The sequence below is a fragment of the Monopterus albus genome, unplaced genomic scaffold (assembly GCF_001952655.1).
Source record: "Monopterus albus unplaced genomic scaffold, M_albus_1.0 scaffold271.1, whole genome shotgun sequence".
Lineage (NCBI taxonomy): Eukaryota > Metazoa > Chordata > Actinopteri > Synbranchiformes > Synbranchidae > Monopterus > Monopterus albus.
In genome coordinates, this window is record NW_018128151.1 from 15,680 (window position 1) to 28,601 (window position 12,922).

Consider the following 12,922-nt stretch of genomic DNA (forward strand, 5'->3'; position numbering starts at 1 on the left):
TTTGATGAAGGAAAATCTTGGTGTGGATGAGATCCTAGGAGTGGTCAGAGCAGCGAGCAGAGTCCATGCAGAAGAGGCAACAATGAATGTGTGTTGAAGTGAGGCATATTTGACTATAATTTTACTGTTGTCAAGAAGCTGAAGGAAAGCACTGGATTTTGTGGCATTAATGAGAAGAGCTTCAGTAAACCCTGTATCTTTTGTTTCTAAATCTGCCTACTCTCTTTCTCTACTGGCCACTTTATTTCTCAGCAATGAGGTCAAATGACTTTCAAACCAGAGGATATCATATGAAGATACTCTACTATTGTTTTTCCCAATCCTCTCTTGTTTCTTTCTCTCCCAGGATGCACCCCTCAGAAGTGTGGCCGCGCAGTCACAGACAGTGTGGTAACACGGGAGGAAGCTCAGGTCCTCAGGAGGTAAACACTGGCATTCAGAGTGCAGTGCCTCTCATCTTCTTCTCCACTTCATTCCTAGTTGTTTTGCCATCCATTGTCTCCTATTTCCTTTAATGCTCTGTGTCTCTGACACACAGGCTGGCTGAGAAAGGGCTGGCGCTGGCAGGGTCAGAAGGAGGAGTGAGTATAATACCAGATGAAATTGTTGGAATAATTTAAGATGGCACAGCTAAAACAAAAGCCTAGATAGTGTTTGTTCGAGTGAATGGTGTTTACTTTACCAGAGGTTGTTGTTTGTCTTCTTGCAAGTCATTTGCCTTTCTTCAAATATTGATGGCATTGATTGACAGTAAATGCTTACAGTTTTCCAAAGATCATCAGGTATTTCAGTATGACCTTTCAAGCAGCCCTTAGTTTACATTCATTTCAGTGCTTAATAAACAGGCAGAAACTTTCCTGCAATATGCTAATAATCCTTCACAGGAAACAGAATATTATCTGACCTATCTTTTTAAGAACATACTAATTTGACCTGAAATTATACAAAAGTGCAACAGTGTGTAGTTATCAGCTCAAACATACAAAATGAAAATATGGTAACCAGCCTACAGAAAATTTAGACATGCATATAATTCAGATTTCATGCTGAAATAGACCTTTGACACAAGAGGGCAGGCTTGTTCAATAAGTAGAGTTCACACTTGATGGGCCGCTATGCCTCTTAAAGGTGGGGTTGGTGATTCCTTCCAGAATATTTTTTTTGTTACATTTATTGAATTTCTGGTTTCATCAAAATGACAGTAAATACATTAAATGTACTGACAACATATAAAAAAAAATCTGTCATCTGTGGCAGCAGCAGGGCTGAAAAGCACCTGACCAATAATTTTACTTGTCCCAAGTAAAAACTATTGCCTACCTGCCAGTCAACCTAACTTCCTACTTGAGTGCACTCTGCCCTTGTACTCACTGTGTGAGCCAAGTCTCCCACAAGATGTTGCAGTTGCAGGCAAACGTGTTACTGCTCTGTTTTGATAGCTAAAGCCAGCGAGCTATGGCAGAGAAGGTACTCAGCAGCTTTTATTCTCATACAGAGACTGTTGTTACAGACCAGACCTTCCCCTTCAAGACATATAGCCTTATAGGTGTTGTTGTTGCCAGAAGTTGCGACCTGCATGCATTATGAGAGCGAGAAGACCGCCACATGGAACAGGCCCCTTTTAAATGCAGCCACCGGTGGGAAAATGCCAACAGTAGTCAGCTCTAAGGGTATAGATAGGACTGTGATACAGTTAACTGGGTATCAAAGGCCACATGCAGTGTTCTTGTTACCAAGACAGAATAAAGCCTGTGTTTTGAACGGTGTAAGCTGGCCTCCATCTTCACTTCTTCCCATTGGAAAAGACCAGACTTCTAAGGTTAGTTACCAGCTACGAGCCTAAAGTCTAAAGCAGTTTAGCCATGAACCAGAGGTTACAGCTAAAAAGAAGTTGGGTGCTGCAAGAAGTAAAGCCAGAATTAACATTGGCATGGCTTTTGAATGATGCTGACAACTGAGAGAACAAAAGGGGCTGAAAAGTGATGCCATGGTAGCTGTATTTCTGCTGGACGGGTAATTATCAGTTTTGTTTTGTTTGGGGGCATTTGGTATTTTCCTGAAATCTTTAGTAGTCAGGCAGTGCGTTGTGTTTTGGAGGAGTGGCTTTGAAGAGAAGCCAGAACAAAAGGGTTGGATTTCTTCAGTTGGCCACTTTCAAAATTGAGCTTCCTCTTGTTGGCTTTTTCAGGATCACCAACCCTACCTTTAAAAGGCAGAGACATATTCTTGTGCATAAACGTCTGGATGTCCCTGGCATGCCCTACTCCCTACTTTTTATCCCCAGCAGGCCTCGTCCTCAGCTAATAAAGGAACTGTTCATGGAGTGTTAGGGTATTCATCAGAAGAGGGGAAGCAACAATAGGGTTTCTGAGAGAATGACTTGTTTTTTGGCTTGAGAAAAACAGCAATGTCCCAAAGAAGTTTACAAGCAATAACAAGCAAAGGCCACAGTGAGGATGCCATGAAAAGGCTAATGAGGGAACAGCACTGATGAGAAATGATGACTGTGCCACATGCATACCAGCGTGCACAAACAACCAGCATTTATTTGCCCAAATGATTTGTCATTTGCAGTTTCTGTTTTTCCTTTGTCCTCTGCAGGCCTCTATACTTGACCTGCACTCCGGAGCGTTGTCGATGGGAAAACAGTTCGTCAACATCTACAGGTGGGGAGCACATCTTTATTAGTTTTTCTCTGTTTTCATACCCACAGGAATGTCATCCTGTATAATTATAACATTTACAGAAATGTATTCACCATAATATGGAGCTAGTCATCATCTCCTCTTCTCTATATTCTTCCCTCCCTTCTACGCTACCAGTTAGAAGTTTGAACACACATTCTCACTGAATTAAATGGGAAAGTGTCTCCAAACTGATACTGTACTGATAGTGTACTTTCTCCCTCCATTCATTTATTCATTTCTCCCTCAGTTTACTTTGATCTCTCTCTTTCTCATCCCAATGGGCAAGTGGATGACATGGGATCCTCAGGAACCATTTGGCTGATTTTAATCAGGAAGAGATGACGATAACACTCCCCACACTTTGCAGTTTTCACACCCTGCACTGGGGACTTCCTCATGTGAAGCAGTCAGACATTTACTATCTGCTGTATTTGGATGGCTGGGTAGCACACCCACCTGGTGCCCTGTCCCGTGCTGCCAAACGTTAATTTATGCTAACAGATCCCATCTCCTCTGCTCTTTTTCTCCCCTCTGCTGTGCCTGTGCTTGTGTTTGTTCCTTTCTGCTCATGTGTCTCTGATTGGCTTTGTCTGTATCTGGAACTGTGCGTCTGTGATTGTGTGGTGGGCATGTGCTTGCAGGTATTTTGGGGATCAGATTAGAGATGCTTTCACACAAGAGGATTTCCAGCTTTACAGGTGACTAAAGAACCATAATTAAATATCAGCCATGCATTTATTCCACATTTGTAAGAGATTATACTCCAAAATGAGACAACTGACATTTTTTGAAAAGGTGACGTACACTAAGATGATTGTATATAATAATAGAAAGCATCAATTTTCATTATAATGGATTTTGTAGCACTCTCTTATATTTGAACATGTATTAATTGATCAGTACCATGTACTAATTGGATGCACATGATTGATTTATACCTGTACACCTGTTCAGTCATCTTTATGCAGGTTGTGTTAATGCACACCTTGTGGAGGTGTTGAATATAGCAGAACCAGCATAAGCACCCAAATGAAAATATACTGAATACTGGCACAAATTATTTGCTAATAGCAGTTGAACTTGTAAAGTGGTGATAAGGGATGAAACGTGTTGTCTGTTTTTCACTATTAGAGTTGTACGTGGGCGAATCCAGGCAGTAATTGCTGAAACATTTGGTTTGAACCCAACTCTGATGTACCTCACCAAGCCCACCTTCTTCTCCAGAATCAACAGCACAGCAGCCAAGACCCAACATGACGAGTACTGGCACCCACACATAGATAAGGTAATGCCCAAAAACAAAACGGCTGCTCATTCTTGGATCGCCTGTAGAGAAGCACTGACTTGGTATGTTGGGTGGTATATGGGGTGTTACTGACTTCATTGAATGGATAATATATTGGTAAGAACCTGAATCTTTACTTTTAGAGTTACTGCTTCCAGTCTTTACCTATGGTCATGCGGTTTGGGTAATAATTGAACAAATTCAATTTCAAACACAGGCTTACCAAAATGAGTTTCTGCAAGCTGTCAATAGCCTCCTGAGTGCTAAAGTCAATGGCCTGTGGGGCCACTCATCCAGGATGAGCATCCAAATCCTGTCAATCAAGAAAGGAGCAGAAAACAGATCCAGCAAATTGGATTTTACTTCGACTGATTCTGGTCTGCTTGGCGACAGCAACTTCAACAAGTCAATCAAAACAGATAAAAATAGTGTGCTGAAGGTCAGACAGAGCTTGGGGTAGGGCTGATGTTTCTTTGCATTCAGGCGTGGTTGAAGTAGATAGCATCCTCATGAGAATGTCTCCTGGCCAGGCTGCACTTTGAGATCTTGCAAGAAGGGCTTGAGGACATGTTTACAGTTTTGAGGAAATCTAGAACAATGTCTCAAACCCCCTCTATCCACACCTTTCTAATGACCAAAATGTAGAACTGCATCCAGCAATTTATGTAACTTCCCCCCAAAGAGTCAATACAGATGTGAACTTCTCTCTGAACTTGAACATGTACAAAGGAGGGCATTGCCACGAATGCTTTGAAGAAGACATTGGCCAAAACAGTGCACCGTTTATCATCGTTTGAACCACGATCGCATGTCGCCACCAAATGAGTAGTAGGGGGAAACACTGCTTCAGTCTTAAGACGAGGTTGGCTGACACATCACTTAGAGTAGTTTCAAGCATACCCTAATCTTTAACTTGCTTCCAATGGGGCCCCAAACCAGAATAGCAGCAGGCAGTGAATGGATTGATGGCTTTGATCATCTTCAGGATGTTATCTTGAACTGAATTTTAGATGGTGTCCCCAAATACCAGTCCTCGGAAAATAATAAATAAAGTTAGTTTAGGAAATTAGAGCCCTAGAGTCCCTTGCTGGAAACACACATGTAAACCTCTGTGACTAAAAATTCCCTTTTTTCTTCCCACACATTCATTTTGTCTATCAGTTCAGACACTGAGCTGGTGTAAGTTTTAGATCAGGCTGAACTAAGGAATAAATATTCTCACACAATGTCTTAAAATGAGTGATATTCCTGTTCATGACAAGTTCTTAAAGCTGCATTAACTAACTATGCATACGCGTGTCTAACGTTGTTGGTAGCGCATGTATCTGCAGTAACACAAGCAAATTATACAAAGGAATGTTTTTCCCAGTAATATTGATACAGTACTAATGTTGCAGCCACTGTTGCATCACGTTCATTGTTCCATACTTGACACAAATAACAGTAATCATGAGTTTTATGTGAAGAGAAATTTCATGTTACGCTTTGATACTTTAACAAACTCCCCAATTTTCTAGCTATATTGATGAGGTAAATTTTAGCAACTTCTCACTAAAATGCTACACAGACTGCAGTGTTATGTCTAACAAACTGGACCAAAAATGAGCAAAATGACTTCATTTGCTAGTGCAGGAAAATGTGCTGGTTTCCACTAATTGGACAGCAAAACACCAACTTTGCAGTCAGTTGGAATGACTCCAAATTACAACCCGAATAATTCAATACAAAGGTACAAAATTGAAATGCTAAAATTAGCCTGCTAAAAATGCTTACGTATACCCTTTAGCCAGGTACAGTACTTATGCATCTAGCAGGAAAAAAGCCACATACGTGTCAAATTTTATCCCTTTGGATGCTTTTAATGCTCTCCATCTCTAACATGCCAAACCGATGTTAACCCTGGTTTTGCCTCCTTTGTCGCACTCTTCCTGTCCTACGTAACACGGCCTCTTGTGTTTAACAGGTCCACTCCCATCCTGGGTTGTACCTGCAGAGGGAGTCACCATGATCAGTCTGTGAAATGAGCCATACTGGTTTGAAAAACACATCTTATAACCTCAGATCAGTGAGGACATGGAAAAAAGTGTGGTGTGGATTTTAACATCAATAGCTACAGAGGGCACGAAATAATCACAAGGCCTAAAGATCGCAGAGCAGGGTGCGGGGCTTAGTACAGCAGGGAGACAACACTGCTAGACAATATTTTACTTGATTTATCCAAATTTGTGCTAAATCGTAGTTATTTCTCCTTTAATTTCCAACAGCCCACGCCTCTGTTCTGTTATTGAAGCTCATCACGTCATGCACCATTCATTCTTTATAAATATTCATAATGTGCAGCTCTTTTGTCATTGCTTTAATCTTAGTCTTTGACTTTGCTTTTTGTTCATGGTCATGTTTTGGTTGCTCTGGGATTATGAAATCACCCAGAGGCGAGTTTTAAAGAAGCAGGGTGTCTGTCTCCAGAGGAAAAGTTTCAGTGCTTAGTGTATTTAGTTAAAAAGTGAAAAGGTAGGATGGTGTGTAAATACTAAATTGCTAGACATTTTTTCTCATTTTATTTAATGTTTTATCAGATTTGAAAAAAGATGATTGTGTTTAGTGTAATGCATCTGAAATCCCTGAATGTTGTTTTTGGAACAATTTTAAAACTATAGTTCCTTATTGGTGGTGTCAGTCATAAAACTAGTGAAATGTCTGCGTAGATATTGATCTGTATTCCTTTTTTGCTAAATGAAAGAAGGAAGAGAGGAAAAGAGACAATGTATTTACTTTATGGTATTTCTTCGAACATAGTTTGTTTACTGTTGCTACGTCCTTTAGATTCAGTGTAGCTCCTGTGGCATATTTGTCATCTCATCCTCTCCTGCTGACAGCTGGATAAATCTTTTTTCCCCATCTGTCTCCACCACAATTTTGGAGCTAATTGGCTAACTCAGCTATATAAATGTAAATGGTTTCTGAAGATATTGGTGAATTTTCTCCCACACCAGTTTTAATGTGACAGCACAGAAAAAGTTAAATTACATTTCAATTCTGTTTATTTGTATAGCATCAAATCACATCAAAAAAATCATCTCAAGGCACTTTTCATAGAGGAAAAACGAATTCCCTGTGAAAAGACTTGGCAACAGTGGGGAGGAAAAACTGCCTTTAATGGAAGAAACCTCTGACAGACACTGGCTCATGGTGGGCGGCCTTCTGCCTTGACCAGTTGGAGTGAGTGGATAGAGGAGAGAGAAAAGACGAGCATCAGGACACAACAGACAGGGTCACCTGATTCAGCCCTAAGTATAAGCTTTATCAAAAAGGAAAGTCTTAAGTCCAGTCTTAGAGGGGAGAGGGTGTCCGTTTCCCGAACTGAGACGAGGAGTTGGTTCCATAGGAGAGGAGCTTGATAGCTAAAGGCTCTGCCTCCCATTCTACTTCTGTAAACTGCAGGAACCACTAGCAGACCTGTACTCTGAGAGTGAAGTGCTCTGTTGGGACAGTACGGTGCTTTGATGTTTTAAAGATATGATGGAGCTTGATCATTAAGGCCTCTCTACGTAAGTAGAAGGATTTTAAATTGCATTCTGGATTTTATAGGGAGTTACTGTATCAACATAATCGACGTGCACGAGTCACTGACTCGTCATTGGCTTCACAACAAAAAGGCAATTGCAGCTAAATGAGGCATTGAGACAGGTTAAAATGTAGCTTTCCAGACAGATACGCACTGATCATTTTTATTAATTATTATGCAAAGTATGAATTAGCATTTTGATGTTGTAGTTGGAATTATATTTGAGTGTTCTATAGACCTCGGTTTGACATCGCATCAGTGATTTATGAAACACTCAGCAACTCACTTTGCTTTTCTTTCACTGAGGAACAGTACAATGAAGCCAGAGCACTCTGTCTAACGTTAGACTCTCTGAAAAGACAGGCGCTCCTAGTTCTCTGTCAGCCAGCTCTTTGATGTTTCACTGAGGCTACATGTTGTGTGTCTGATGTCACAGACCTAAGCATCTGCTTTATTAGTTCTTTTGTAACTTGTGCAGCATAAATGGCTCACAGCACAGTTCCTTTGCATTTAAATGAATTTTGCAACGGCACTCCAGATTACATCCCTACCTTAAGACTGCAATCCATGCAATCCACCCAGTGCAGCTTACAAAGAAAGCCACTATAAATAATCAGTCCCAAAGGCCTAACAAGGAGAGCAGTTCAGATGAGGAGTCAATTGCAGGTGATCCCATGAGATGGGCAAAGACTAGACATAAATCTTTCCTACAAGTATTGCTGATGACAGTGACAGGAAGCCCATGTACTGTAGCATGTGCTCAGTTCTCTTTGAACAGAGTAATAAAAGTAATAATAGGCTAATAACTATTTTTATAAACATTACTGATATTCACACTAATAAGTACAATAAATAAATAGTCCTTCAAATAATATCGAGAACAACACAATTTCTGTTAAACCCTCTAAAGGAGATCACTTAAAACCTAAGATAATACAGCTGCAGACAGAAACTATAACATTAACATATTTAGGCTACTTAAAGCTGAAGTGTACATTGCTGTTTATTGCAAAGTTGGACAATGACATGATGCCATAGGGCAAGTCAAAATTCTTGGATTCTTGCAGGAAGAGACTTTGCCTGGAGTGCAGAGAGGACGTGCCGCTCTGCTCGCTGGTTTCACTTCTTCAGCCATTTTGAGATAACAAAATGTCGCTCTACGTTCATCTCTCCTGGACGGGAGGGGCCCAATAACTCCTGAGGCTGCTGTCGCAGCGGTGACAGTTAACAGACAGTGCCAGCATCGGAGAGGCAATGAACTGTTGTGCTTTGCAAAAAGTGTTTGTGACAAACCCTGGACCTGGGAAAGTAGTTTGCAAACAAAAAAAATTCTAAAAATGTATTTGCATAAAGAAGTAGACATTTAATTAGTAATGTGCATACCTATGCACTGATGTGTTTTTTAAAATCATATTTCCCAAGAACTTAATTGATTCATGGCTGTACCAAACACAGCAGGTGTCCAGGTCCTTCTGAGGATCTAGGTTAGCCTTTGCATCTGGAGGACCCTTGGAAAGACACTTTCTCTAAACGTGCCATGGGGCATAATGGAACAAGTTAATCACTTGGACCTTTATGGTTTTTAGTTTTAGGCTTAAAGGAGAATATAACATATTCCAACTTATCTTCATCTCACTTGACCAAAAAAGAAGAATGTGACAGCTCTGTTTCCCTCTCTGCCACTCCAGGCCAAACACTGCTGGATGTCAAACCACACTTTCTGAACAAGGCCTTTAGCTGTGTCAGGGGACAGTGCAGGTGAACCTCTAATAGGTCTCAGGTCAAACTCTGACATAGGTGGATAGTCACTTACTGCTTTTTCTGTAGCGTTTAACTGCAAATTTACAAACTGAATAGGAGGAGTGGAACCTGGGTTTGGTTATTATGTTAAAGGCAGTTAGGTGTCAGTTTGTGCCTACCCTCAGGCTTGCTGGACTTGCCAGGTTGAACTCTGTCCCTGGTTTTGATGGTGGGATCCAGAATTCTTTTTGCACCTCATTAAGGGAATCTGCTCTGTAAGAGTTTAGATCTGTTTGTGTTTTTCCTCTTTTTGTTTAAAGAAATCATTTAATGCTTTCACTGCCCAGCTTGAAACTTTTTTAGTGTTGAGCTCATGTTTGTTTTCTTCTGTTTTACTTAGCTCTTCTTCTGTTATCACTTTGTGCTGTCTCCCCTTAGACTTAATGGCCTCATTTTGAGTATTCACCAACAGGGTTAAATGAAATGTTCAAGTCCTCCATTTTTTTGGGTGTTACTTCTTTCTAAAGGTTGTTGTTGTTGTTAAATAGCCAGCTCATCTGCTTGGTGCTGATGCTTCACTGCTGTTGCTAAATTTACCTACAGTTTAATAGGGGCACATTGATTTAGAACATCACACAGATTCTTAGGCCATAGATGTGTGTTTAAGCTGTGTTGTCCTGCAGAGTTAATCAGCAGAATCTAGAATTTTTCATGGCCATGGTATAAAGTATACAGTAAACTACAGCATACTAAACTGTAATACAGTAGGCCTATGGTAAGATAGTTGAATAATTTGCAGGGTATTGAAAAGTCAAGGTTTAATGCAGATATGGTCTTCCTCTCTTACTTAGGAGACTTATGGTTCCTTTGACTACACCTCTCTCCTGTACCTGTCTGACTACGGCTATGACTTCACTGGAGGAAGATTTGTATTCATGGATCAAAATGGCAACCGCACAGTGGAACCGCGAACAGGTACTTACCAGCCATTAACAACTAAATGTGCCTAACGTTGAGCTTTCTCCCACTTAAGCTTCAGCAGTAACACCTGGTAACCCCCAGCTTTGTCTATAAGCCTATTAAGCTGCACTTGAAAGAAATGAAGCAATATAATTAAAGGATTTTTATTATTACAACCGTGTTTAAAGTTATAATTTCTGTACTCAGCTGCATTAGGAAATCTGGAGGTGGATTAACACTCAAATGTGTAGCAAAGTGGGAATAATCCTCTCTGTGGGTAGTCTGCAGCACAGACCGCTGCACAGTGAAGGTGCAGGGGATTACCTCAGGGCTTGACCTCACTTACCGTACCCCAGGGTATTAGACAACATCTAGGTCCCTTAGTAAAATATCGGTGGCTTCTGTCAGTACATTCAGTATGCTCCTAGAACAACAAAATATAAGTAGGCTGTGAGTAAGTGGCTGTAACATACTGTATATATGAAGTTGTCTGTACAGAATACATATGCTAGGTTTCAGGGGCAATTTCATTAAATAACATGGGGCTTGAGGCAAATATGTGGCGTTTTAAAATAGGGGAATTGGACCAGTTGTCTGGGGAGCCTGTGGATGATCAGGGAGGTTTCTGCAGCCAGTTGCTCAGAGCCCAGAGATCAGCATGCGAGCACATAAGTGAATGTGAGGTGTATTTCATTTGCTGAAAATGATGCAGTTTCCTGTTTTGGAAAACCTGGTAAGTCTGTGGTGCTGCTGGAAAGTTGTATTGCTTCTAGGAGCCTTCCTTTGCATTATCTTCCATGGGAATCACAAGTGGTGTTGTCTTGACCACCCTGAGGTGGAGGAGAGTACATCCGTTAATTATTTCCAAGGAATCCTCTCTCTGCTGCATGCACATTTGCTACAGCAGTAAAAGACAATATGCAAGCGCTGTAAAAGGTTTTTGTCACAAACTCAACTAACTGGCTTCTCTCCTTTATGATTTCACATGAGTCTCTTCAGACCTTATGACTGTGCATGAGCGTCTAACTTCTGATGGAAGCTGTGCGTGACCTTTATATGCTGTTTTCACCCTCACTGCACCACACGGTGACATCATCCGGCAAAGGTGCTATGTTGACCAATCACATACAGGGGACTATTGGAACGTGGATGCTCATAGGAATAAGGCTCTTCTGTTTACCTTGCTAGCATGAGCATTCACTGCCATTCACTGTTGAATTTGGGCCACAATAAATGCACCATAAAGACCCGCCATGCATTTTCATGTTGACACACCGGTGGTAAAATAGGTGCTAAGGTAGAATAGGCTGCCTTAGCAGCATGGCTAACCAAAACACAACGGAAGCTTACAGGCTGTAAACGTGAATGAAACCACTCACATTGACTCATCATAACGTGGCCGTATCAGGCCTACATCACTTCCCCCAACCCCTCACCTCCCAACCAACGTAGCCCTGTGTGTTAAAAGACAGTAGAGACCTTAGAGACCTGCATTATGCTGGACTAATGTGAACATATCATCACACTTATCATACTGGTTGCTGCGCTGGGTTTGTTACAGTATGTACTGATATCACAAGACACCTTATGCCTCATCAAGAAATATTATCACATTTTAATATTGTGAGGTCTCATAGTTGAAAGTTCAAAGTGTTTATTTTGTCATATGCACAGTTAGGAAACGTGTTTCCCTGTACAATGAAATTCTTACTTTGCTGTCCACATGAATGCCACAAAATACAAATGAAATATAAATAACACAAAATCTAAGACACTTTAAGCAGCACAGATGCAGCAATATAGTAGGAAAAAAAATACAAGAATATAACCGAATGTACTCAACTCAACTCAACTCAACTTTATTTATATAGCGCTTTACCACAGCACAGCTGACCAAAGCGTTTAACATATCATACAGATCTAAAATCAACACATAAAAAACTATAAACAATAAAATAAACACTCTAACACTACAGACAGAGTCTCATTCCTGGCCAAACGCCAATGAACACAAATAGGTCTTCAAATAAGACTTAAAAGTCGACAGCGAGGGAGCCTGCCTAATATAAAGCGGCAAAGCATTCCACAGGTTTGGAGCCACCACAGCGAAGGCTCTATCCCCCCCCCCTAGTTTTCCGCCTGGCCCTTGGTGCCTCCAGAAGAAGCTGATCAGCTGATCTGAGGCACCGCGACGGATTATACGGACGCAAAAGTTCCACAAGATAAGATGGTGCCAGCCCATTTAAGGATTTATAAACAAATAAAAGAATCTTAAAACGAAGCCTAAAACGGAGGCCAATGGAGAGATACCAGTACTGGCGTTATGTGGTCCCTCTTACGCCTCCAGCGTACAGTGCATTACAGTAATCCATACGTGATGTAACAAACGCATGGATCACTGTCTCCAAATGCTGCCGCGACAAAAAGGGTTTTAGTTTCACTAACTGCCTTAAATAGAAAAATCCAGAATGTATGCTGCATGGGAGCAGCATGTGCAGCAGTCAACAGTCATTGTGCAATTATGCATGTGCAAACAGAATGTAAACAGTACATCACATATTTCCTGGTAATAAACTCCTCAGCTGTTTAGGAGTCTGATGGCAGAGAAAAAAAGTTTTTCAGTCTAGTGGTCCTGCATTTCACACTTCTGAACCTCCGGCCAGAGGGCAAAGAAGTGACCAGCCC

General features: G+C 41.0%; 1 protein-coding gene across 2 annotated transcripts in view; it reads left to right on the forward strand.

Annotated features, from left to right (window-relative positions):
* Positions 1-12,922, forward strand: part of ogfod3 (2-oxoglutarate and iron dependent oxygenase domain containing 3) — a 24,993-nt gene that overhangs the window by 2,867 nt on the left and 9,204 nt on the right. Inside the window, exons 3-8 of one of the 2 annotated variants that reach the window (XM_020621998.1) lie at positions 347-422; positions 539-581; positions 2,602-2,666; positions 3,329-3,385; positions 3,912-3,972; positions 10,129-10,252. In XM_020621998.1, the coding sequence (XP_020477654.1) occupies positions 347-422; positions 539-581; positions 2,602-2,666; positions 3,329-3,385; positions 3,912-3,972; positions 10,129-10,252 (426 nt within the window). Of the gene's footprint in view, positions 1-346; positions 423-538; positions 582-2,601; positions 2,667-3,328; positions 3,386-3,818; positions 3,973-10,128; positions 10,253-12,922 lie in introns of both variants that reach the window. The other variant, XM_020621997.1, reaches the window with a different exon arrangement.